This window comes from Nomascus leucogenys, unplaced genomic scaffold (assembly GCF_006542625.1).
Source record: "Nomascus leucogenys isolate Asia unplaced genomic scaffold, Asia_NLE_v1 Super-Scaffold_285, whole genome shotgun sequence".
In the NCBI taxonomy this organism is placed as follows: Eukaryota; Metazoa; Chordata; class Mammalia; order Primates; family Hylobatidae; genus Nomascus; species Nomascus leucogenys.
This window is the reverse complement of record NW_022095770.1, coordinates 1,296,499-1,322,711: the sequence shown is the minus strand read 5'-3', so window position 1 is coordinate 1,322,711 and position 26,213 is coordinate 1,296,499. Positions and strand designations below refer to the sequence as shown.

At 50.0% G+C, this 26,213-nt stretch overlaps 1 protein-coding gene across 2 annotated transcripts in view; it reads left to right on the top strand.

Annotated features, from left to right (window-relative positions):
* Positions 1 to 25,230, top strand: part of TTC25 (tetratricopeptide repeat domain 25) — a 35,261-nt gene extending 10,031 nt beyond the window's left edge. The window contains exons 8-12 of one of the 2 annotated variants that reach the window (XM_030808176.1): positions 4,267 to 4,353; positions 8,315 to 8,511; positions 14,892 to 14,992; positions 21,066 to 21,150; positions 24,579 to 25,230. In XM_030808176.1, the coding sequence (XP_030664036.1) occupies positions 4,267 to 4,353; positions 8,315 to 8,511; positions 14,892 to 14,992; positions 21,066 to 21,150; positions 24,579 to 25,069 (961 nt within the window). In that variant the 3' untranslated portion in view covers positions 25,070 to 25,230. The remainder of the gene's footprint in view (positions 1 to 4,266; positions 4,354 to 8,314; positions 8,512 to 14,891; positions 14,993 to 21,065; positions 21,151 to 24,578) is intronic. The other variant, XM_030808177.1, reaches the window with a different exon arrangement.
* Positions 25,231 to 26,213: the final 983 nt, after the last annotated feature.

The following is a 26,213-nucleotide window of genomic DNA, read 5'->3' as shown; positions in this document are numbered from 1 at the left end:
GTCCAGACCATCCTTACTTCTTGCCTGTTTCCTCTGACCTGGGCTTCCTACAGCTCAGCTGGCCTTTCTCTGAAAAACAACTCCTGTGGTTGGGATGAAGTTTCAATGCCCTGCTCAACACAGGTTGCCCTTCTTCACTTGACTTCTCCTGGCCTCTCTTGACCTGGCTTTCTCCAGGCCCCCAGGCATTCTGGGCCCCAGCCAGTGCAGAGCTCTGTGCACATCCTCCAGCCCCAGGAATGCTTTCCCTTTCCCCAGCACTTGCTTTATCAAGCTGCCGCCACCCATTCTCCAATATTTCAATAAAAGTTGAAAAGCCTGCCTCCTAGGCCGGCACGGTGGCTTACGCCTATAATCCCAGCACTTTGGGAGGCCAAGGTGGGTGGATCACGAGGTCAGGAGATTGAGACCATCCTGGCTAACATGGTGAAACCCCATCTCTACCAAAAATACAAAAAAAATTAGCCGGACGTAGTGTTAGCCGAGTGTGGTGGCGTGCACCTGTAGTCCCAGCTACTTGGAAGGCTGAGGCAGGAGAATGGCGTGAACCTGGGAGGTGGAGCTTGCAGTGAGCCGAGATCATGACTGGGTGACAGAGCGAGACTCGTCTCAAAAAAAAAGAAAAAAAAAAAAGAAAAGCCTGCCTCCTGCCCCAGGGGGTACAAATCCCTCCCCTGGGCTCCCTCTCCACAGGTAGCCTGTCTGTCCTGTTAGGCTTTGGACTTTGGAAGGTGCTATTCCCAGCAACTGCCACACAGTGGGCATGTAATGAATGTGTGCTAAGTGACTGAATAATTTGAGATGGAGTTTCACTCTTCTTGCCCAGGCTGGAGTGCAATGCAGTGATCTTGGCTCACTGCAACCTGCAACCTCCGCCTCCCTGGTTCAAGTGATTCTTCTGCCTCAGCCTCCCAAGTAGCTAGGATTATTGGCAACCCGGCTAATTTTGTGTTTTTAGTAGAGATGGGGTTTCACCATGTTGGCCAGGCTAGTCTCTAACTCCTGACCTCAGGTGATCCGCCCACCTCAGCCTCCCAAAGTGCTAGGATTACAGGTGTGAGCCACCGTGCCCAGCCTATTAGTTTTTAACATCCACGAATGGGCCTCACCCAGGCTTACTCCAGTCTTCCTTGTGAGTCCCATGTGCTCCAGGAGCTCCCTCATTCTAATCAGCCACTTGCTAGATTAGCCATTTACTAGTCTAAGTGGTTTATTCAGTGCCCACGACACTCATTTATTTCTCTGAATTATCTATAAATTATTTGATCACATGCTTTATTTTTGCTATTATGATTTTTAGTACATATTGTTATGAAAAATGAACATATTACAGCTTATTCACTCATTCAACTCGCCAGAACAGAGCACCCACTCTAGAAGAGGGGATCCATTCCGACGGGCTGTGACAGCAGCAGGTGCACAGTGTGGCCCAGGGGCCAAGGAGACAGGCAGGTGGGAGCTTGGCAGGGGCCTCAGGGAAGGCAGCAGGGTCAGCAAGGTGGGCAAGGGGGAGGGAGAAGGGGACCTTGGGCAGGGCAGAAAGATGTGGCAGGGATGGAGGACTTGGAGAACCACAGGTAGGTAGGTGTGGCAGGGCTAGGGACCAGGGCCTGCAGGCAGTGGGAGGTCTGGATGCCATGCCTCGAAACCGGTTCAGCCCCCAGGCACTGAGGCCCAGTGTTTTTGTGTGTGTGTGTTTTGTTTTGTTTTGTTTTGTTTTTTTAGCAACAGGGTATTGCTCTGCTGCCCAGGCTGCAGTGTAGTGGTGCAATCATATTTCACTGCAGACTCCAACTCCTAGGCTCAAGCAATCTTCCTGCCTCACCCTCCTGAGTAGCTGGGTCTACTGGCATGAGCCATTGTGCCCATGTTTTGTTTTTACACAAGTACTATAATGTCAGGCTTGCAGGCTTGAACCAGAACTGGGTGGTACTGAGAGCAAAACCTGAAAGTTGTCCCCGCAACCCATTTCCCGTCACTTCCCAGGATGATCTTGTTGGAATGTGTCCTCTGGCCCCTTTTCAATGTATTTACCTACATACTCATGTACATATGTAGAATTTTTAAAACCAAAGCAGTTCCTTGCTATTTTTTTATTTTTTAAAAAAGAATGTGTCTTCCTCTCAAAAATAACCACAGGCCAAGCACAGTGGCTCATGCCTGTAATCCCAGCACTTTGGGATGTCACACGTGTCCATGTGAAGAGACCACCAAACAGGCTTTGTGTGAGCAACAAGGCTGTTTATTTCACCTGGGTGCAGGCGGGCTGAGTCCAAAAAGAGAGTCAGCAAAGGGTGGTGGGATTATCATTAGTTCTTATAGGTTTGGGATAGGTGTACAAAATACACTCTTAAGGGCAGGGGAGAAATTACAAAGTACCTTCTTAAGGGTGAGGGAGAATATATCGTATCAGTTAGGGTGGGGCAGGAACAAATCACAATGGTGGAATGTCATCAGTTAAGGCTATTTTCACTTATTTTGTGATTCTTCAGTTACTTCAGGCCATCTGGATGTATGCGTGCAGGTCACAGGGAATATGATGGCTTAGCTTGGGCTCAGAGGCCTGACATGGGATGCTTAGGCAGGAGGATTGCCTGAGACCAGGAGTTTGAGAACAGCCTGGGCAAATTAGCCAGATGTGGTTTCTTGAGCATGTAGACCTAGTTACTCAGGAGGCTGAGTCAGGAGGATCCCTTGAGCCCAAGAGTTTAAGGCTGCAGAGAAATAGGGAGGCCAGGGGTTTGAGATCAGCCTAGGAAACATGGCAAAACCGCATCTCTATTAAAAATGCAAAAATTGTTGGGAGGCCGAGGTGGGTGAATCACGAGGACAGGAGTTCGAGACCAGCCTGGCCAACATGAAGAAACCCTGTCTCTACTAAAAATACAAAATTAGCCAGGCGTGGTAGCACGACTGTAATCTTAGTTACTCAGGGAGCTGAGGCAGGAGAATTACTTGAATCCTGGAGGTGGAGGTTGCAGTGAGCTGAGATCGCGCTATTGCATTCCAGCCTGGGCCAAAGAGTGAAACTCCATCTCAAAAAAAAAAAAAAAAAAAAAAAAATTAGCTGGGCGTGGTGGCATGTGCCTGGAGTCCCTGCTACTCAGTGGCTGAGGCATGAGAGTCACTTGAACCCCAGAGGCGGAGGTTGCAGTGAGCCAAGATTGTGCCACTGCACTCCGACCTGGGTGACACAGCGAGATTCTGTCTCAAAAAAAAAAAAAAACTGCCAGGCGCGGTGGCTCTAGCCTGTAATCCCAGCACTTTGGGAGGCCGAGGCGGGCGGATTACGAGGTCAGATCGAGACCATCCTGGCTAACACGGTGAAACCCCGTCTCTACTAAAAATACAAAAAATTAGCCAGGCGTGTTGGTGGGCGCCTGTAGTCCCAGCTACCCGGGAGGCTGAGGCAGGAGAATGGCATGAACCCGGGAGGCGGAGCTTGCAGTGAGCCGAGATTGCGCCACTGCACTCCAGCCTGGGGGACAGAGCAAGACTCCGTCTCAAAAAAAAAAAAAAAAAACAAAAAAACCCCAAACACGCATACACACACACACACACACAAACACACACACACACCCCGCATACACACAAATTGCCTTTCTTAGAGCACTGATAACATTTAGATTATGTTTTTTGGCCAGGTGCAGTGGCTCACATCTGTAATCCCAGCACTTCGGGAGGCTGAGGTGGGTAGATCACCTGAGATCAGGAGTTTGAGACCAGCCTTTCTGACATGGCGGAAAGCTCGTCTCTACTAAAAATACAAAAATTAGCTGGGTGTGGTGGCGGGCGCCTGTAATCCCAGCAACTCAGGGGCTGAGGCAGGAGAATTGCTTGAACCCGGGAGGTGGAGTTGCAGTGAGCCAAGGTCATGGCACTGCCCTCCAGCCTGGGCAACAGAGTGAGACTCTGTCTCAAAAAAAAAAGTAATTATTTTTAATGCTTATTATTATAAACTGTGCTTTAATGACTGTTCTTGTCACATTATCTTTTTGAGGTAGATTCCTAGAAAGGCAATTGCTGGTTCAAAGGGACGTCTTTGCAAGCTGTTGACTGATTACTCTCCAGAAAAGTCCTGATAATGTTCATTCTTGGCCCCAGGGCACAGGATGTGCCACATCCTTGCCAGGCTGGACATTGTTCGTCCAACTGAAACCCTGAGTTTCTGAGGCCAGGGCTCCTGTCTTTGCTTTCTTTCCTATTTCCACAGTGCCTAGAACAGCCGATTTCTAGTGAATGGCTTGTTTTGCTTCTTCCTCACAGTGACCTTCCTGATGCAAAATCGAGAGCCCTTGACAACATTGGCAGAGTTTTTGCCAGAGTTGGGAAATTCCAGCAAGCCATTGACACGTGAGTGACCAAGAATTGCCTCTTCCCCACCTCCACGGTTAGAACTTCTCACCATAACATGAAAATTTGTTTCCGGTGATAAGAATCCAGCCTGGGCAACATAGGAAGACTCCCTCTCTCCAAAAAAAAAAAAAAAAAAAAAAAAAAAAAAAAAAAAAAAAAAAAAAAAGTTAGCCGGGCATAGTGTCCTGTGCCTGTGGTCCCAGCTACTTGGGAGGCTGAGGTGGGAGGATTACATGAACCTGGGAGGTTGAGGCTGCAGTGAGACATCATCACACTACTGCACTCCAGCCTAGACAATATGTTACCAGTGGAAGGTATCCAAGTTATTGGCGGTGAATCTGTACAGGTCTGCAGCAACCTCAATTCTTGCCTCCTCAGAAGAAATAATTTGAATGAGGAATGGGAATTTATTAAAAAGCTAGGCCGGGCACAGTGGCTTATGCCTGTAATCCCAGCACTTCGGGAGGCCGAGGTGGGCAGATCACTTGACGTCAGGAGTTCGAGACCAGCCTGGCCAACATGGCAAAACCCTATCTCTACTGAAAAAATACAAAAATTAGCCAGACACGTTGGCACGTGCCTGTAGTCCCAGCTGCTCGGGAGGCTGAGGCAGGAGAATCGCTTGAACCCAGAAGACGGAGGTTGCAGTGAGCTGAGATCGTGCCGCTGTACTCCAGCCTGGGCGACAGAGCGAGATTCAGTCTCAAAAAAAGCCTTTAGGGCAGGAAAGAAAGGAACGTACACTTGGAAGAGACCCAAGTGGGCACTGAGAAGGACAAGTGCAGTGTTGGTGTTTAACCTTGATCCTAGGACTTTACAAACTGGCCCCTTTCCCCTGATTCTTTCCTTAGGGTTGGCTGCCCATATGTGCAGTGCCCTCCTTACCCTTGGGAGGTGAGCACGCACAGTGTGTTTAGGAAGTGGCACGAATGCCTATCTGAGGCTTTCTTCCTCTCACCAGTGGAGTGCCCCCCAAAGGTCACGCTCCACCATTTTGTCTCTTATTGTGCATGCCTGGGAAGTTGCTTCTCCCTGGCACCTACATTCAATTAACACTTTAGTGCGACAGGTGTGGAAATGCCCTCTCCATGACACTGGCTGCCAATTTATCACTTTTGTTTGTTTGTTTGTTTGTTTGTTTTGAGACAGAGTCTTGCTCTGTCACCCAGGCTGGAGTGCAGTGGCGCAATCTTAGCTCACTGCAACCTCTGCCTCTAGGTTCAAGCAATTCTCCTGTCTCAGCCTCCCGAGTAGCTGGCACTATAGGCGCCCGCCACCACACCCAGCTACTTTTTGTATTTTTAGTAGAGACGAGGTTTCACCATATTGGTCAGGCTGGTCTCAAACTCCTGACCTCAGGTGATTCACCCGCCATAGTGTCCCAAAGTGCTGGGATTACAGGCGTGAGCCACCGCGCCTGGCTCAATTTATCACTATTTTATTTTATGTTATTTTATGTTATGTTATTTTTATTTTTATTTTATGTTATTTTATTTTTGAGAAGGAGTCTCACTCTGTCACCCAGGCTGGAGTGCAGAGTCATGATCTCAGCTCACTGCAACTTCCACCTTCCAGGTTCAAGCGATTCTCCTGCCTCAGCCTCCCAAGTAGCTGGGACTACAGTTGTGTGCCACCATGCCCGGCTAATTTTTGTTTTCTTTTTTTCTTTTTTTTTTTTTTTTTGAGACGGAGTCTCACTCTGTCCCCCAGGCTGGAGTGCAGTGGCGCGATCTCGGCTCACTGCAAGCTCCTCCTCCCGGGTTCACGCCATTCTCCTGCCTCAGCCTCCCGAGTAGCTGGGACTACAGGTGCCCGCCACCACGCCCGGCTAATTTTGTATTTTTAATAGAGATGGGGTTTCCCCACGTTGGTCAGGCTGGTCTCCAACTCCTGACCTCAGGTGATCCGCCCACCTTGGCCTCCCAAAGTGCTGGGATTACAGGCATGAGCCACTGTGCCCGGGTGTGCATTTTCCAAATTAATATTTTAATAATAAGCACAGGCCGGGCCAGGCGCAGTGGCTCACGCTTGTAATTCCAGCACTTTGGGAGGCGGAGGCGGATGGATCACAAGGTCAGGAGTTCGAGACCAGCCTGGCCAACATGGTGAAACACCGTCTCTACTAAAAAAAAAGAAAAAAAAATACAAAATTAGCCGGGCATGGTGGCGTGCACCTGTAATCCCAGCTACACAGGAGGCTGAGGCAGGAGAATTGCTTGAACCCAGGAGGCGGAGGTTGAAGTGAGCCGAGGTCACGCCACTGCACTCCAGCCTGGGTGACATAGCAAGACTCTGTCTCAGAAAAATAAATAAATAAAAAATAAGCACAGGCCAGGCTTGGTGGCTCACGCCTGTAATCCCAGCACTTTGGGAGGCCGAGGTGGGTGGATCTCCTGAGGTCCGGAGTTCAGACCAGCCTGGCCAACGTGGGGAAACCCCGTCCCTATTAAAAATGCAAAATTAGCCAGGTGTGGTGGCACACTCCTGTAATCCCAGCTACTCAGGAGGCTGAGGCAAGAGAATCACTTGAATCTGGGAGGTGGAGGTTGCGGTGAGCCGAGATGGCGCCACTGCATTCTAGCCTCGGCAACAAGAGCGAAACTCTGTCTCAAAGAAAAAATAAAATAAAATAAAAATAAAATGGCTGGGTGTGGTGGCTAACGCCTATAATCCCAGCACTTTGGGAGGCCAAGGTGGGTGGATCGCCTGAGGTCAGGAGTTCAAGACCAGCCTGACCAACATGGAGAAACCCCGTTTCTACTAAAAATACAAAATTGGCCAGGCGTGGTGGTGCATGCCTGTAATCCCAGCTACTCGGGTGGCTGAGGCAGGAGAATCACTTGAACCCGGGAGGTGGAGGTTGCAATGAGCAGAGATCTTGCCATTGCACTCCAGACTGGGCAATAAGAGTGAAACTCCGTCTCAAAAAAATAAATAAAAATAAAAATAAAAAATATTAATTTGGAAAATACAGAAAAATAGAGAGAAGTATTCAGTCTCACCACCCAAAGACAAGTACTAATTCTAATCCTACTGTTTTATTGATACTGTGTTTTTTCATTCCAATCTTTTTTGTTTTGATTTTCTCTCATATGTTCTTAGTTAATTTTTTTCTTTTCTTTTCTTTTTTTTTTTTTTGAGACAGGGTCTCACTTTGTCACCCAGGTGGGAGTGCAGTGGCACGATTATAGCTCACTGCAATTTCAACCTCTCAGGCTTAAGCGATCCCCCTACCTTAGCCTCCCACGTAGCTGGGCTACAGGCACACACCACCATGCCTGGCTAAATTTTGTATTTTTTTGTAGAGATGGGGTTTTGCCATGTTGCCCAGGCTCGAACTCCTTGGCTCAAGCAATCCACCTGCTTTGGCGTCCCAAAGTGCTGGGGTTACAGGAATGAGCCACCATACTTGGTAATAATATTCTTAAACATTATTTGTATTGTGTGTATGTGTGTGTGTTTTGAGATGGAGTCTTGCTCTGTCACCCAGGCTGGAGTGCAGTGGCGTAATCTTGGCTCACTGCAACCTCCACCTCCCGGGTTCAAGTGATTCTTCTGCCTCAGCTTCCCGAGTAGCTGGGACTACAGGCGCCTGCCACCATGCCTGGCTAATTTTTGTATTTTTAGTAGAGAGACAGGGTTTTGCCATGTTGGCTAGGCTGGTCTCAAACTCCTGATCTCAGGTGATCTGCCCACTTCAGCCTCCCAAAGTGCTAGAGACATGAGCCACCAAGCCAGCCTCAACTGTTGTATTAAATTCCACATTCCATAGATGTTACCAAAATAGTCTCAGTAGTCTTAAAATATCTTTATGCTTATGAACTCCAGCCTTGTATCTAAAAGAACTGGTAGTTGGAGAACAAGTTTTATTCCGCCATCCAGCAGGAAGCCTTGGCATCCTGTGGCCCAGTGCATGGTTTTGAGGGATGAAGCTGACCCTGGTTCTTCATGTCCCCAGGTGGGAAGAAAAGATCCCTCTGGCAAAAACCATCCTGGAGAAGACCTGGCTGTTCCACGAGATCGGCCGCTGCTACTTGGAGCTGGACCAGGCCTGGCAGGCCCAGAATTATGGCGAGAAGTCCCAGCAGTGTGCCGAGGAGGAAGGGGACATTGAGTGGCAACTGAACGCCAGTGTTCTGGTGGCCCAGGCACAAGGTATGGGCTCAGAGATGACCACCCTACCTTTTCCAGCCTTCAGGCCCAGCTCACACCAGGGCTAGGAGTCCTGTGGACTGAGTTTACCATCCCAGTGTTTCTCCTTCCCAGATTATTCTGAGAGTGGGGATAAGCCACTCCATTTTGACCAGCACGTGGTAAGTGCCTACATTAAGCAAAGCTTGGTTAGAGCTTGGCGTACCTTGAGCCTACCTCTGCCCTTGAGGAGCTCAGCTGCAGACCCACACAGCATCGTGTCATGCTCACAACAGTGCCCATGTATTGAGCCACTTTCCTTCTGCCTTGGTACTTTTTTTTGTTTTGTTTTGTTTCATTTTGTTTTTGAGACGGAGTTTCGCTTTTGTTGCCCAGGCTGGAGTGCAGTGGTGCGATCTCAGCTCACTGCAATCTCTGCCTCCCAGGTTCAAGTGATTCTTTTGCCTCAGGCTCCTGAGTAGCTGGGATTACAGGCGTCTGCCACCACACCTGGCTAATTTTTTGTGTTTTTAGTAGAGACAGGGTTTCGCCATGTTGGCTAGGCTGGTCTCAAATTCCTGACCTCAGGTGATCCAACTGCCTCGGCCTCCCAAAGTGCTAGGATTACAGGCGTGAGCCACCGTGCCCGGCCCTGTTTTGTTTTTTGAGACGAAGTCTCACTATGTTACCCATGCTAGAGTGCAGTGGTACAATCTCAGCTCACTGCAACTTTGGCCTCCCGGGTTCAAGCAATTCCCCTGTTTCAGCCTCCAGAGTAGCTGGGATTACAGGTGCACACCACCACGCCCGGCTAATTTTTGTATTTTTAGTAGAGACGGGGTTTCACCACGTTGGCCAGGCTGTTCTTGAACTCCTGACCTCAGGTGATCTACCCGCCTCAGCTTCCCAAAGTGCTGGGATTATAGGCATGAGCCACCACACCCAGCCAGCATTCTTGTATTGAATCATTATGATGTAGGCATTATCATCCTCATTTTAGAGATAGGGAAACTGAGTCACAGAGAGGTTCAGTAGACTCCCCAAGTCCTATGAGGGAACCTTTTTTTTTTTTTTGAGTTGGAGACTCACTCTGTCGCCCAGGCTGGAGTGCAGTGGCGTCATCTCAGCTCACTGCAACCTCTGCCTCATGGGTTCAAGTGACTCTTGTGCCTCAGCTTCCTGAGTAGCTGAGACTATATGTGTGCACCATAATACCCAGCTAATTTTTTGTATTTTTAGAGACGCAGTTTCATTATGTTGGCTGGTTTCAAACTCCTGGCCTCAAGTGATCTGCCCCCCTCAGCCTACCAATGTGCTGGGATTACAGGTGTGAGCCACTGCGCCTGGCTGAGGAAACCTTTTATTTTTTAATTTTTTTTGAGACGGAGTCTCACTCTGTCACCCAGGCTGGAGCGCAGTGGTGCAATCTCGGCTCACTGCAAGCTCCGCCTCCCAGGTTCACGCCATTCTCCTGCCTCAGCCTCCTGAGTAGCTGGGACTACAGGCGCCTGCCACCGCGCCCGGCTAATTTTTTTTTTGTAGTTTTAGTAGAGATGGGGTTTCACCGTGGTCTCAATCTCCTGACCTCATGATCCGCCCGCCTCAGCCTCCCAAAGTGCTGGGATTACAGACTTGAGCCACCGTGCCTGGCGTATTTTATTTATTTATTTTTATTTTTTGAGATGGAGTCTTGCTCTGTCACCCAGGCTGGAGTGCAGTGACACAATCTCGGCTCACTGCAACCTCTGCCACCTGGGTTCAAGCGATTCTGCTGTCTCAGCCTCCCGAGTAGCTGGGATTACAGGCGTGTGCCACCACTCCCGGCTAATTTTTTTGTATTTTTGTAGAGATGGGTTTTCACCATGTTGGTCAGGCTGGTCTCGAACTTCTGACCTCAAGTGATCTGCCCGCCTTGGCCTCCCAAAGTGTTGGGATTATAGGCATGAGCCACTGCACCCGGCCTCCAAGGGAACCTTTTAGAGTGATGGAAATGTTCTAAAATGGGATTGTGGTGGCCATTGTACAATTCTATAAATTTTCTTCTTTTTTTTTTTTTTTGTTTTGAGATGGAGTCTCGCTCTGTCACCCAGGCTGGAGTGCAGTGGCGCAATCTCGGCTCACTGCAAGCTCCGCCTCCCGGGTTCACGCCATTCTCCTGCCTCAGCCTCTCCGAGTAGCTGGGACTACAGGCGCCTGCCACCACGCCTGGCTAATTTTTTGTATTTTTAGTAGAGACGGGGTTTCACCGTGGTCTCGATCTCCTGACCTCGTGATCCGCCCGCCTCGGCCTCCCAAAGTGCTGGGATTACAAGCGTGAGCCACCGCGCCAGGCCTTTTTTTTTTTTTTTTGAGATGGAGTCTTGCTCTGTCACCTAGGTTGGAGTGTAGTGGCACAATCTTGGCTTGCTGCAACCTCCGCCTCCCAGGTTCAAGCTATTCTCCTGCCTCAGCCTCCTGAGTAGCTGGGATTACAGGCGTGCACCACCACACCCGGCTAATTTTTGTATTTTCAGTAGAGACAGGATTTCACCAAGTTGGTCAGGCTGGTCTCGAACTCCTGACCTCGTGATCCACCTGCTTCAGCCTCCCAAAGTGCTGGGATTACAGGTGTGAGCCACTGTGCCCGGCCTCAACTCTGTAAATTTTCTAAAAATCATTGAACTTTATCCTTACAAGCCGGTGAACTTTATTTATTTTTTTGAGAAGGAGTCTCACTCTGTTGCCCAGTCTGGAATGCAGTGGCGTGATCTTGGCTCACTGCAACCTCCACCTCCCAGGGTCAAGTGATTTTCCTGTCACATTTAAATTACATACTCAGTTAAAAATTAGGCTGGGGCCAGGCACGGTGGCTCACGCATGTAATCCCAGCACTTTGGGAGGCCGAGGCAGGTGGATCACCTGAGGTCAGAAGTTTGGTACCAGCCTGACCAACAAGGTGAAACCTCGTCTCTACTAAAAATACAAAAATTAGCAGGGTGTGGTGGCACACACCTGTAGTCCCAGCTACTCGGGAGGCTGAGGCAGGAGAACTGCTTGAATTCAGGAGGCGGAGGTTGCAGTGAGCCCAGATTGCGTCACTGCGCTCCAGTCTGGGTGAAAGAACGAGACTCTGTCTCAAAAAAATATATATATATTAGCCTGGGCATAGTGGCTCACACTTATAATCCTGGCACTTTGGGAAGCCAAGGTGGGAGGATCAGTTGAGCCAGGAGTTTGATATGAGCCTGGGCAATATAGGGAGATCTCATCTTTACAAAAAATAAGGCAACATAAGGAGACCTCATCTCTACAAAAAATAAAAAATTAGGGCCGGGCACAATGGCCCATGCCTGTAATCCCAGCACTTTGGGAGGCCAAGGTGGGCAGATCACAAGGTCAGGAGTTCAAGACCAGCCTGGCCAACATAGTGAAACCCCATCTCTACTAAAAATCCAAAAAATTAGCTGGGCATGGTGGTGCATGCTTGTAATCTGAGCTGCTTGGGAGGCTGAGGCAGGAGAGTTGCTTGAACCTGGGAGGCGGAGGTTGCAGTGAGCTGAGATCGTGCCACTGCACTCCAGTCCAGGCGACTGTGAGACTCTGTCTCAAAAAAAAAAAAAAAAAAAAATTAGCTGAGTGTGGTGGCAGGCACCTGTGATCCCAAATATTTGGGAGGCTGAGGTAGAAGGATCACCTGAGCCCAGGTTGAGACTGCAATGAGCCATGATCATGCCACTGCATTCCAGCCTGGGATACAGAGTGAGGCCCTGACCCTCACTCCAGAAAAAAAAAAAAACAAAGAGAAAGAATGAAAGAATAATCCCAAATGATTTACTCTCTTGAATAAACATGTGACTCCTCTGCAGACCTTTAATGTCAGAGTCCCACTGGTCTTGGAAGGAATACTGCGACTCCACATATTTTCAGAATTACATTTAAATTTCCTTTCAAGTATAATAGCCTTTCTTTTTTCTTTTTTGAGATAGAGTCTTGCTTTATCACCCAGACTTTAGTGCAGTGTCACATCCCTGCATTCATGGCTCACTGCAGCCTCAACCTCCCAGGCTCCGGTGATTCTCCCTCCTCAGCCTCCCGAGTTGCTGGGACCACAGGTGCATGCCACCATGCCCAGCAAATTTCTTTTTTTGGTAGAGATGGGGTCTCCCTATGTTGTCCAGGCTGTTCTGGAACTCCTGGGCTCAAGCAATGCTCCCACCTCAGCCTCCCAAAGTGCTGGGATTACAGGCATGAGCCACTGTGTCTGGCCAAGTGTAATGGCCTTTTATTTTATTTTGTTTATTTTTGAGACAGAGTTTCGCTGTTTCACCCAGGCTGGAGTGCAGTGGTGCAATCTCAGCTCAGTGCAACCTCTGCCTTCTGATTTCAAGTGATTCTTCTGCCTCAGCCTCCCAAGTAGCTGGGATTACATGCGTCCACCACCATGCCTGGCTAATTTTTGTATTTTTAGTAGAGACGGGGTTTCACCATGTTGGCCACGCTGATCTCTATCTCCTGACCTTGTGATCCGCCTGTCTTGGCCTCCCAAATTGTTGGGATTACAGGCGTGAGCCACCGCGACTGGCTGTAATGACCTTTTAAAGTCTGACTTATGAACACAAGGGCTTATTTTCCCCATGGGTCTCAAAGCAGTGCCTGGGAGGAAGATAGATCTTGGATATACTCAATTGTAAAAGAAAGCAGTGGTTTGTGAAGACCTTGGCTGGTAAGCACTTTCTCCTTTATGAAGCTCTTGGCCAGGAGGGGTGGTTCATGCCTGTAATCCCAGCACTTTGGGAGGCCAAGGTGGAGGATTGCTTGAGGCCAGGAGTTTGAGACCAGGCTGGGCAACATGGTGAGACCCTGTCTCTATTAATTTAATTATATATATATATTTTGAGACAGGGTCTCACTCTGTCACCCAGACTGGAGTGCAGCAGTGCAATCTGGGCTCACTGCAACATTGACCTTCTGGGATCAAGGGATCCTCCCATCTCAGCCTCCCGAGTAGCTGGGACTACATGCATGCGGCCCCACACCCAGCTAATTTTGTATTTTTGGTAGAGATGGGGTCTCACTATGTTGCCCAGGCTGGTCTTGAACTCCTGGTTCAAGTGATCTGCCTGCCTTAGCCTCCCAAAGTGCTGGGATTACAGGTATGAGCCATCGCAACTAGCCTATGTATGTATGTATTTATTTTTAATTAATTAATTTTTTTGAGACAGTCTTGCTCTGTCACACAGGCTGGAGTGCAGTGGCGCGATCTTGGCTCACTGTAACCTCTGCCTCCCGAGTTCAAGCAATTCTTCTACCTCAGCCTCCCGAGTAGCTGGGTTTACAGTCGCCCGTCACCATGCCTGGCTAATTTTTGTATTTTTAGTAGAGACGGGGTGTCACCATGTTGGCCAGGCTGGTACTCGAACTCCTGACCTCAAGCAATCCACCCACCTTGGCCTCCCAAAGTGCTGGGATTACAGACGTGAGCCACCACGCTTGGCCTGACCTATGTATTTAATTTTTTAAAATGAAATTAAGCTCTGAGGGCTCAAATCAATCTCTCAATCAATCTGCTAATCATTTCAGTCCCAGCTCCAGCACTAATTGGCACGGAGAGCCCAGATGAGCCGCTTTTTCTGTGGGTTCAGATTATACCTGAGTGGGGCCTGGGCTCGAGACAGCTGAGGTCCCAGCAGCTGGCCCATGGATTGCATCCAGCCCTCCGTGCTTTGGTCTGCATATCATTTTTGAAAAAAATGAATGACCATTTAAAAAATATGAATTTCTGGCCGAGCAGTGGCTCACACCTGTAATCCCAGCACTTTGGGAGGCTGAGGCAGGCGGATCACCTGAGGTCAGGGTTTAAGACCAGCCTGACCAACATGACGAAACCCCGTCTCTACTGAAAAACAAAATTAGCCAGGTGTGGTGGCATGTGCCTGTAATCCCAGCTACTCAGGAGGCTGAGGCAGGAGAATCGCTTGAACCTGGGAGGCAGAGGTTGCAGTGAGCCGAGATTGCCCCATTGCACTCCAGCCTGGGCAACAAGAGTGAAACTCTGTCTCAAAAAAAAAAAAAAAGAATTTCCTCTTCCGGAACAATCTAAAGACGGAGCAGGATGCGGTTTTCTCCTCCACTCTAGAGACATATGATGTGTGCACTAGACTGCACCACAGTCCCCTTCTCTCACCAACGCCTTTGAATGAGGCCCAGGTTCCTCAGTCCTGGTTCTCGATGGTGACATAGCCCAGGAACATGGTGGAAGGGATGGTGCTGAGCAGCTCAGTGATGCTTCCCTGGGGCCTGGGACCGACTACGGCTCACACAAGCTTCTGATGGGCCCTGGCAGTGCTTGAGTAGCCAGAGGCTCCATCATGCACCACACATTGTCACACTCTACCTGTGTTGTGCCTTCTCCCCTTGCTCTCCAGTGAAGCTGAGAGACTTCGAGTCAGCCGTGAACAATTTTGAGAAGGCCCTGGAGAGAGCAAAGCTTGTGCAAAACAACGAGGCGCAGCGGGCCATCATCAGTGTGAGCCTTTCCACCCACTGGGCTTCGGGTGTCGGGAGTGGGGTCGGGTGGTCAGGCCTTCAGTTCCCCCTCAGCCTGCTTGGGCAGGCATTCCACAGCCATTTTTGTTTGTTTGTTTGTTTGTTTTGAGACAGAGTCTTGCTCTGTCGCCCAGGCTGGAGTGCAATGGTGTGATCTCAGCTCACTGCAAGCTCCGCCTCCCAGGTTCACACCATTCTTCTGCCTCAGCCTCCCAAGTAGCTGGGACTACAGGCGCCCCCCACCACGTTTGGCTAATTTTTTGTATTTTTAGTAGAGACGGGGTTTCACTGTGTTAGCCAGGATGGTCTCGATCTCCTGACCTCGTGATCCGCCCACCTTGGCCTCTCAAAATGCTGGGATTACAGGCATGAGCCACTGCGCCCAGCCCAGAAACAAAAATTTTACAAAATATATTTACCTCTGCTATGTACTCTGCATGCTGATATTTCCTATTGCATTCTGTTTTCTTATTTTTATTTATTTATTGAGACAGGGTCTCACTCCCGTTGGCCAGGTCAGAATGCAGTGGCACTGTTATGGCTCATTGCAGCCTCGACCTCCTGGGCTCAGGTTATCCTCCTGCCTCATTTTTAAATTTTTTTGTAGAGATGAGGTCTCACTATGTCTTGAACTCCTGAGCTCAGGCAATCCACCCTCCTCAGCCTCCCAATGTGCTGGGATTACAGGTGTAAACTGTGCTTGGCTTTTTTCTTTTTTGTTGTTTTTGTTTGTTTGTTTTTTGAGACTGAGTCTCACTTGTCACCCAGGCTGGAGTGCAATGGTGTGATCTTGGCTCACTGCAACCTCCGCCTCCCGGGTTCAAACAATTCACCTGCCTCAGCCTCCCGAGTAGCTGGGATTACAGGCGTCCCCCCACCGCGCCCAGCTAATTTTTGTATTTTTAGTAGAGATGGGGTTTCACCATGTTGGCCAGGCTGTTTTGGAACTCCTGACCTCAAACGATCTGTCCACCTTGGCCTCCCAAAGTGCTGGGATTATAGGTGTGAGCCACCGTGCCTGGCCATAATTTTTGTATTTTTAATAGAGATGGGATTTAGCCATGTTGGCCAGGCTGGTCTCGAACTCCTGACCTTAAGTGATCTGCCCGCCTCGGCCTTCCAAGGTGATGGTATTACTGGTATAAGCCACCATGCCTGGCCTTTTTTTTTTTTTTTTTTTTTCTTTTTTTAAATAGAGACGGGGCCAGGCATGGTGGGACCTAGCCTGGGACCCAACGTGTTGCTGGGACTCGGCAACATGGTGAAACCCTATCTCTAAAAAATAAAAAAAATTAGCCGGGCGTGGTGACTCACTCCAGCCACTTGGAAGGCTGAGGTGGGAGGACCACTTAAGCCTGAGAAGTGGAGGCTGTAACAAGGAGTGATCTCACCCCTGCACTCCAGCCTGGGTGACAGAGCGAGACCCTGTCTCTAAATAAATAAATAAATAAGTAGAGACGGAGTCTCAGTATGCTGGCCAGGCTAGTCTCAAACTCTTGGCCTCAAATGATTCTCCTGCCTTGGCCTGCCAAAGTGCTGGGATTACAGGCATGGGCCACTGTACCTAGCTTTATTTTCTTATTTTCTTTTTACTTTTTATTTATTTTTAGAGAGTGTCTCTCTGCCACACAGGCTTAGTGCAGTGGTGAGATCATAGCTTACTGTAGCCTTGACCTCCTGGGCTCAGGCAATCCTCACACCTTAGCCTCCCATCTAGATGGGACTGCAGATGCATGTCACCATGCTGGGGGCTAATTTTTTATTTTTTGTAGACTCAGGGTCTTACTCTGTTACCCAGGCTGGTATCAAACTCCTGGACTCAAGTGATCCTACTGCCTTGGGCTTCCAAAGTGCTGGGACTGAGCCACTGTACCCAGCCCTCATTTTCTTTTATCAGCAGTCCCCAAGCTTTTTGGCACCAGGCTCCAGTTTTGTGGAAGACAATTTTTCCATGGACTGATGGTGGGGGAAATGGTTTTGGGATGAAACTGTTCCACTTCACATCATCAGACATTAGATTCTCACGAGGAGCGTGCAACGTAGATCCCTCACATGTGCCGTTCACAATAGGGTTCTCCCTCCTATGAGAATCTAATGCCACCACTGATCTGACAGCCTAATGCTCACTTGCCCACCCTCCGCTCACCTCCTGCTGTGTGGCCCGGTTCCTAACAGGCCATGGACCAGTCAGTGGCCCAGGGTCTAAATTGACGTTAGGACTTGCAGTTTGAAAAATACTACCTCCAGGATATAAGAAATCTAGTGTGATTTCCTCATTCTCTTGCCTAAACCTTTTATTGCTTCCCGAATGTCTCTGTTCCTGACTTTTTCCCACAGGGGTAGGAAGGCATTGGGTAAGCTCTCCCCTGTGGGCCTCTCCAGCCTTCCTGCTGGTCAGTCCCCAGCCCCCATCACCTTGCATTCCAGCTCCAGCCAATACCAACTTCCTGTCTTCCTAAACAGGCTTTCTTTTTTCTTTTCTTTTTCTTTTTTTTTTGAGACAAGGTCTTGCTCTGTCACCCAGGCTAGAGTGCAGTGGTGTGACTACAGCTCACTGCAGCCTTGATCTCTGGGCTCAAGAGATAAGTATCTGGGACTACAGGTACAGGCCACCATGCCTGGCTGATATTTTTAATTTTTATTTTTTGTAGAGATGAGGTCTCACTATATTGCCCAGGCTGGTCTTGAGCTCCTGCACTCAAGCGATCCTCCTGTCTCAGCCTTTTAAAGTGTTGGGATTACAGGTGTGAGCCACCACACCCGGCCTAAACAGCTTTCTTATGCCTCATAACATATGCTGTTATCTCTGCCTGGAATATTCTAAACCTTCCCTTCCCACCTCCTTCACCTGGCTAACTCCCACTCAACCTTTAGGTTTCAGCTTAGATGTCCCCTCTTTGAGGCTGCCTTCTCTGACCCCTCAGTCTGGGTGAGGAGCCCTCACATCTGGCTTTCACAGCCTTGATATGTCCCCCATCAAAGTCCACATTGTGCACTTGTAATTACCTAGACTTCCATTGCTCAAGGAGGCAGCTGTGGCTAAAGTTAATTAAAACTAGGCTGGGTGTGGTGGCTCATGCCTGTAATCCCAGCAATTTAGGAGGCCGAGGTGGATGGATCACTTGAGGTCAGGAGTTTGAGACCAGCCTGGCCAATATGGTGAAACCCCATCTCTATTAAAAATACAAAAAATTAGCTGGGTATAGTGGCACACACCTGTAGTCCCAGCTACTTGGGAGGCTGAGGCAGGACAATCGCTTGAACCTGGGAGGTGGAGGTTGAATGAGCCAAGATCATGCCATTGTACTCCAGCCTAGGTAACAGAGCGAGACTCCGTCTCAAAAAAAAAAAAAAGTAAATAAAATGTAAAATTATCAGTCACACTAGCCACATTTCAAGTCATTAATAGCCACATGTGAGACCGGGTGCAGTGGCTCACACCTGTAATCCGAACACTTTGGGAGGCCGAGGCAGGTGGATCACAAGGTCAGGAGATTGAGACCATCCTGGCCAACAATGTCTCTACTAAAAATACAAAAAATTAGCTAGGTGTGATGGCACACTCCTGTAGTCCCAGCTACTCGGGAGGCTGAAGCAGGAGAATCGCTTGAACCCGAGAGATGGAGGTTGCAGTGAGCCAAGATCACGCCACTGCACTCCAGCCTGGGTGACAGAGCGAGACTCCGTCTCAAAAAAAAAAAAAAAAAAAAAAAAAAAAGCTACATGTGACCTATGGGTGTACATAATACAGACCTAGAATATTCCCATTGTCACAGAAATTTCTGTTGAATAGTGCTGGCCTAGACTGTGTCAGGAGGCAGAGATCAGGGGAGAAACTTGGAGGTGCTCTGGGCTCCCCCACCCCACCCACTCCCAGTGCATCCAGGTGGACGCACAAGCTCAGTAAAGTCTGCACACCAACCTCACAGGTGCGCACTCACCCAGGCCTCTTCCTCCCGCTTCTGACCAGACAGCTTCCCTAAGCCCTTCCCACAGCCAAATTCCAGAGCACCACTGGCACGCAGCTGGACCCCAGGAAGTATCTGCTGGAGTGAAGTAAATGGGGCCCCTGTCCTTGGGGAGCTTGTGCCATCATTGAAAGAAGCCAGATTGCATAACTTGTGGGCAGCAAAGGGGCATGGTGTCAGGGACCAGCCTGAGGTCTGCAGGCACTGGGCAAAGAGAGCAGGGACCCTGAGAAGTGAAGGCTCAGGACACTCCCAGTGGGAGGAAGACCTCATGCTGTGCTCTGAAGGACAAGGATAGCAGAGCTGGCCAGGCCGAGGAGGGGCAAGTGCACTGAAGATGTGGGAGGCGGGCGCTGAGGGCCGGTGGCCGGCAGAAGAGAGATCCTGGCCTGGGTCCCAGAGCTGGTGGGTTCCTGATGGCGGGGGATGGTGGTGACGGAGCCCCAGACAGTCGCCACACCAGCCTGGACTTGAAGGGCTGTGGACAGCAGAGAAGTGACCTGATCCCCTCTGTTTTTTGGGAGGCAGGTTCATGGTGAGCTGTTTGTGAGGACTGTGGTGAGGCTAACGCTGCCCTTTCATGGCAGAGAAATCATACCCAAAAGACCCCAGCAGGCGCGGTCTATCCTCTGCCACCACATGGCCCAGGGAAGCCCAGGCCTAGCATGTTGTCGTCCTCGTCATATACACCGTGTCCCCAGCTCTGGCTTCTAGGCGAAGAGCACCCACCTCACTGCAGCCCTGCCAGATGTACTATGCGCCACATACTTCCATGTGATCGCCCTGCAGACAGAGAGCATGGTCGTTCAGTTCAGGAAATATTCCCCGAGTGTAGATTGGCTCCAGGCTGTCAAGCCCAAATGTGTGCGGCCATTGTCTTGGCCCACAAGAAGATTACAACGAAAGGCTAGACACAGTGGCTCACACCTGTCATCCCAGCACTTTGGGAGGCTGAGGGCAGGGGAGGATCACTTGGGTCCAAGAGTTCTAGACCAGCCTGGGCATCATAGCAAGACCCTGTCTCTTAAAAAGAAAAAACAAAAAAACAGTTACTCGGGAGGCTGAGGCAGGAGAATGGCGTGAACCCGGGAGGCGGAGCTTGCAGTAAGCCGAGATCGTGCCACTGCACTCCAGCCTGTGTGATAGAGCGAGACTCTGTCTCAAAAAAAAAAAAAAAAAAAAAATACAAAGCACAAACCCTGGTTCATGACCAGCGCCATAGGGGACTAGGGGAATTCAGAGTGAGAGAGCCCCAGCTGGGAGGCAGAGCTGGAGGCTTTCCAACAAGGAGGATTTGAGGTCACCTTGAAGGCTGGGCAGTAGTTTGAAGGGTTAGGGGCAGAGAGAAGGTGCCTGTGACCCTCACTGACTCCTCATGGGACCAGGCCCCTGACCCCTCACCCTCCTGGATTGGCAACTCCAGGTAGGAAGGCTCATAGTGGGAGGGGGTGGGCAGACCAATACCACAAGAGAGTGCATCCAGGCCCCGGAGCTGCTCGGTAGACACTACCACGTGTAGCTGGTGTTCTGTCAGTGCCAGCCACGGGCCTGCTATGAGCAAGAAGGCAAGACCTGCCCTCCAGAGGCTCACAGGCTGAGCTCCAGGCCCCTATGGATCGTGCACTCGAGTTGGGGAAACTGCAAACATCCTGGAAGGCCCTTCTGAAGGCAGGCCAGCCCCCAGCCTGTCCCCTTGGTGTGTTTCTGGGTCTCTTCAGTGCTGCCTTGCTGAGTGCTTGCGGGTTTGGATTGTCTTTTTGCATTGACTGAAGCCAAAAGCAGCTTTAGGAGTTCATCTAAAGGTAGAAATGAGTAGATAGACACAACTCCCAATACATGCCTAAGCCCAAGAGAAATGCGTTTGACTGACTCGCAGTCATGTATCTCTCAGACACAATTTGGTGTGGATCATTCTGAGTCAGTAAGTGTAGATTAACCTGAGGGTAGGGGTCATTGGAGGGGCCAGAGGGAAACTGAGGGTGGCAGGTTCCCACCAGAGCCCTGCCTTCTGGGATTGCTCTGGGTGGGGAAAATTAATGGTGTAGGTGCCAAACATAGGGGCTAAGCTCCCTCTACCATCCACAGGCCTTGGACGATGCCAACAAGGGTATCATCGGAGAATTGAGGAAAACCAACTACATGGAGAATCTCAAAGAAAAAAGCGAGGGAGGTGAGTTCCTGAAACTCTGAAAAGGCAACTTCAGCATTCTCCCTCTGCTTTCTTTTCCTCTAGTCCGAGACACATGCGACAGCAGCTCCCCAATCTGGGGGCTTGGCGTTGCCCACCACGCATTCTAATTTCAGTGCCACCAGCAGCCCTAGCCTATCTCTGGGGCAGTAGAGGGCGAGGATTCAGCCCACCATGGGCTGGACTGTCTGGCCTCAGAGCGCACTCATTTCTCTCTTCAATTGATTCATCAAGTATATGGTGAGCACTTGTCATGTACCTGGAAGGTATTAGATTCTGGGGAGACAGAGGCCCATCCCTGCCCTGGAGGAGCCCATGGCCCTTTGGGCAAGGCTGACCAGTGGAGTTGTCAGCTGCTGGGATCCTGCTTGCAGGTGCTACACCGAGGTGGAGGTGTGCTGCCATGAGGGTGCATGCAACGGGGCGTGGGCTCCTCTGGGGAGGCAGAGGAGGCTTCGACAAGGAAGAATCATCTACCTCCAACTCCAAAAGATGCCCAGGAGTTTTCCAGGAGAGAAGTGGGAGAAGAAAGGCATTTTCCAGCAGGGAACAGCAGGGCCAAAGGCACAGAGACAGAATAACAGTAGCTACACTTTGGGGGCTCTTACTGCGTGCCAGGCACTGGGTTAAGCACCAGACAGGAGTGATCTTGTTGGGTCTTTACCCCGCTAGGAGGTGTAGGTGCTGTGGGGGGAAAGGGAGGCTGAGTGAGGTGAGTGCTCTGCCAGAGTCATGTAGCTAGGGCAGGGTGACTCGGGGCCCCACTCTCCCCACCTACGGCACTGCTCTCGGGCCAGCAGTGTGATGGGCAGGTGCAGAGGGGCATGACGTGCAGAGGCTGCCTGACAGTTGTGCCTTACCACATTCTTTCTCACAAGGTCTCCAGGGAGTAAAGAGGCCTTTGGCCCCCTGCCTTTGGGCTCTCCTTTCCTGCAGGGAGGGAGTGAGGGAAGGAGAAGCAGAAGATGGCTGAGCAGCCCTACCCCACTGGAGAGGGGCCTAGAGGAGCAGGGGTGTTAAGCGTAGTAGCTGACCCCCATTCATGCTTCCCACAGGCCAGGCATTCTTTCAAAGACTTTGTGTGCACAGACTCATCCTACCTGTATCTGTTCAGGAACACTATGAAGGAAGTATTATTAGCTTGACTTTATGGAGGACATGGAGGCAGAGGGGTTAGAGGCTACAGTGGTTTTCAGTCTTGGGCAGTCTGCTCTAGAACCCATGCGTCGGCCCGTGCCACACTGTTTCTAGTAACACAGACAGCCTTTTCCTGCCCCAGTCTGTGGAGCTCTCACTCCAGCCAGACTGCAGTGAACAGAGCTGGGGCTGGAGGTCCGGGAGGACACAGCCCAATGCAGATTCTTGGCTGCAGCCCTCCAGGTTGCAAGGCTGAAATCCTTTCTGGTCCAGGCAGGGCAGCAGGAGGTTTCTGGGCACCTGAGTAGCCAGATGACAGCCCTTTATTATCCAGCACCTGCTCTGTGGTGGCTGGACCCCCTCAGAGGGGCTCTGTCTCCGCCCCCACATGCCCTTTGAGCTGCTCTGAGAAGCCACAGGAGCAACAGCTGTGGAGAGAGACTCTGTGGGGAAGCAGCCAACACCCCAGTCTCCCTACCCTGGCCTGCGTCCTTGTGCCTGGAGAACTGCCGGGCCCGTCCCTCTCAGAACAGCAGGTGGCAGCATTGCATCTGCTTTTCACCTCCAAAGGGCTGTGACCCCTGAGACCCGAGACCCTCTGCAGATACCTCAGTAACTAGTGGTTTCCAGGAGGAGAATGTAAGGGAGATGCAGAAGGGGATGTAACTTTTCTCCATAACTGATTAAAAAAAAAAAAAAAACATTTAGGAGCAAGGATCCCTTTGCTTGTAAAATAACTCTTCAGCTGAACTTTTTGTTAGCAGCGTATATCTTTATAGGAAACCTATCTTTTTCCTTATGTTTTTCCTATATTTTCATAGGAAACCTCCCAACAAATAATGAATGTGCTTCCCAGGGACAAAGAGAAAGTGTCAGAATGAAGATGCTGGAGAAAACCCTTCTGTCGTTTTCCAGCACCTATGCTATTTCTTGTAGGGAAAAGAGAAGGTGCTCTGGGGTCAGACTGTCCTGGGTTCAAATTCTGTCTCACTTGCAACACTTGCAGTGTGACCATTGTGTGATTTCTTTTCTTTCTTTCTTTTTTTTTTTTTTTTGAAACGGAGTCTTGTTCTGTCATCCAGGCTGGAGTGCAGTGGTGCAATCTCAGCTCACTGCAACCTCCATCTCAGCCTCCCAAAGTGCTGGGATTACAGGCGTGAGCCACTGTGCCTTTTTTTTTTTTTTTTTTTTGAAATGGAGTCTCCCTCTGTTACCCAGTCTGGAGTGCAGTGGCGTGATCTCGGCTCACTACAACCTCTGCCTCCTGGGTTCAAGTGATTCTCCTGCCTCAGCCTCCTGAGTAGCTGGGATTACAGGCTTGTGCCACCACTCCCAGCTAATTTTTTTTTTTTTTTGAGATGCAGTTTTGCTCTTGTTGCCCAGGCTGGAGTACAATGGCACAATCTTGGCTCACTGCAACCTCCGCCTCCTGGGTTCAAGTGATTCTCCTGCCTCAGCCTCCCGAGTAGCTGGGATTACAGGCGCCTGCCACCATGCCCAGCTTATTTTTGTATTTTTAGTAGAGACGGGGTTTCACCTTGTTGGCCAGGCTGGTCTCAAACTCCTGACCTCAGGTGATCCACCTGCCTTGGCCTCCCAAAGTGCTGGGATGACAGGCGTGAGCCATGCCGCCCGGCCGTGTGATTTCTTTTCTATCGGTCTCAGGTCCCTTGACTGCAAACTCAAATCAACAGCAGTGCGCATTTTCACGATGTCTGGATGGGATAAGCTATACAGCCCTCACGTGATGCGCAGGATGGAGCTGGGCTCAGTCAATGATGGTTCCCTTTCTCTACTTTTGGAAAGGTGTGCTGTCAACACCAATTTAAAGAGCTGGCAAAAACAGTCATTCTCAGGGCCTTTCTCTCATCTGCCTCTCAAAAGCACAGGCCTCCACAGAGATGAACAGTTTCTTTCTTTCTTTTTTTTTTCTTTCTTTTTTGGAGACGGGTCTTGCTCTGTCACCCAGGCTGGAGTGCAGTGGCTCGATTTTGGCTCATCGCAGCCCCAACCTCCTGGGCTCAAGCGATTCTTCTGCCTCAGCCTCCGGGTAGCTGGGACTACAGGCGCCAACCACCATGCCTGGCTAATTTTTGTATTTTTAGTACAGACAGGGTCTCACTGTGTCGCCCAGGCTGGTCTGGAACTCCTGGCCTCAAGGGATCTGCCTGCCTCAGCCTCCCCAAGTGCTGAGATTACAGGCGTGAGCCACCACACCCAGCCTGACATGAACAAACTTTTATCTTTCTTCCCGCTTTTCTCTTATTTTTCAGAAGCTTCACTGTATGAAGATAGAATAATAACAACAGAGAAGGACATGAGGAGAGTGAGAGATGAGCCTGAGAAGGTGGTGAAGCAGTGGGACCATATTGAGGATGAGAAAGAGACAGATGAGGACGATGAGGCTTTTGGGGAAGCTCTGCAGAGCATAGCAAGTGGAAAGCAGAGTGTGGAAGCAGGAAAAGCTAGAAGCGATTTGGGAGCAGTTGCCAAGGGCCTGTCAGGAGAATTAGGCACAAGATCAGGAGAAACAAGCGGGAAGCTACTAGAAGCTGGCAGAAGAGAGTCAAGAGAAATTTATAGGAGGCCTTCGGGAGAATTAGACCAAAGACTCTCAAGAGAATTCAGCAGACAGGAACCAGAAGAACTAAAGAAACTTTCAGAAGTGGGCAGAAGAGAGCCAGAAGAACTGGGAAAAACACAATTTGGAGAAATAGGAGAAATGAAAAAAACAGGAAATGAGATGGAAAAGGAGTATGAATGAAGTAGAGATGAGGATCAGGAAGCTGGTGTTCAGAGGGATCATGGGATCTTATTAAACTGGATTTTCAAGCGATTTATCTGTTATAGGAAAAATGAGGGTTTTACTTCTGCTGCTTTCCATCACTATTTTGCCATTAAATAGGTGTCTTTTACTCTTGCAAACCCTGAGTCTGTCACTTTGCCTCCTCACCCCTGCCCATTCTTGGAAGAGCCTCGTGGAAGAAATGAGAAAGGTGCCAAGAAGAAAGGGTTTCAGGAGGGTGAAGATACGGGCGCTTCAGGGAACAAGAAGTCACAGGGAGGAGGAGAGGTGCTTCCCACACACCGAGGACTCAGTCAGTCCCTGGTGCGCAGGACACCGGGGAGGCTTTATGGATGGAACAATGGTGGGGCGGCCCCAGCTATCACAGGTAGGAGAATGCCGCAAGCCAGAACCAAACGAATGGGAGTGAGGCCAAAGATAGGGGAGTGGCCTGGGAGTGAGGAGGGCAGACAGACTCCGCCTCTGACACCTCTGGGTGGCACAATCAGGTAAATCAGGCTCTCCAGGCTGGCTTCTCCTCTGAACAATGGGATACCTGCCTCGGGTTGCTGCGAGGACTGAGTGCTTAGCACAGCCCTTGGTACAGGAAACTCAAAAATCCAATGGAGATCTCAGTGGTTTCACAGAGGAGGTGGCAGCTGAGCATGTGGCCTCAGAGGATGTTAGGATTTCACTCCGTTACTCATCTGTCCCTTTGGCCATTGCCATCCTGGTCTGTCTCCACAGCTCCTAGAAGGAAAGGTCGGGGCTGAGACTGACTTTCGGCTGGCACAGGGCCTGGACGAATGAGGCCACTGAGGCATTTCAGATGCAAAGTTTACCGGAATGCCAGCAAATTGCATGATAATATTTTAATCCAATGTGGTAAAAAAAAAAAAAAAAGTTTTTAATTAATGCAAAAGTCCATGATGAATAAAATATCAAAAATTAAAGACAAGATCCGACTTTGCACGACCCTGCCTCACTCACTTCCTGCTAATCCACGGGACTGGGGAGGGTGACTGAGTTACCCCTCAACACGCAGAAGAAGCTAGCGGCCGCTCAGCTCGCAGGCGCAGTGGGTGAGTGCGCGTGGGGAGCGGGCGCGCGCAGGGGGCGGGGC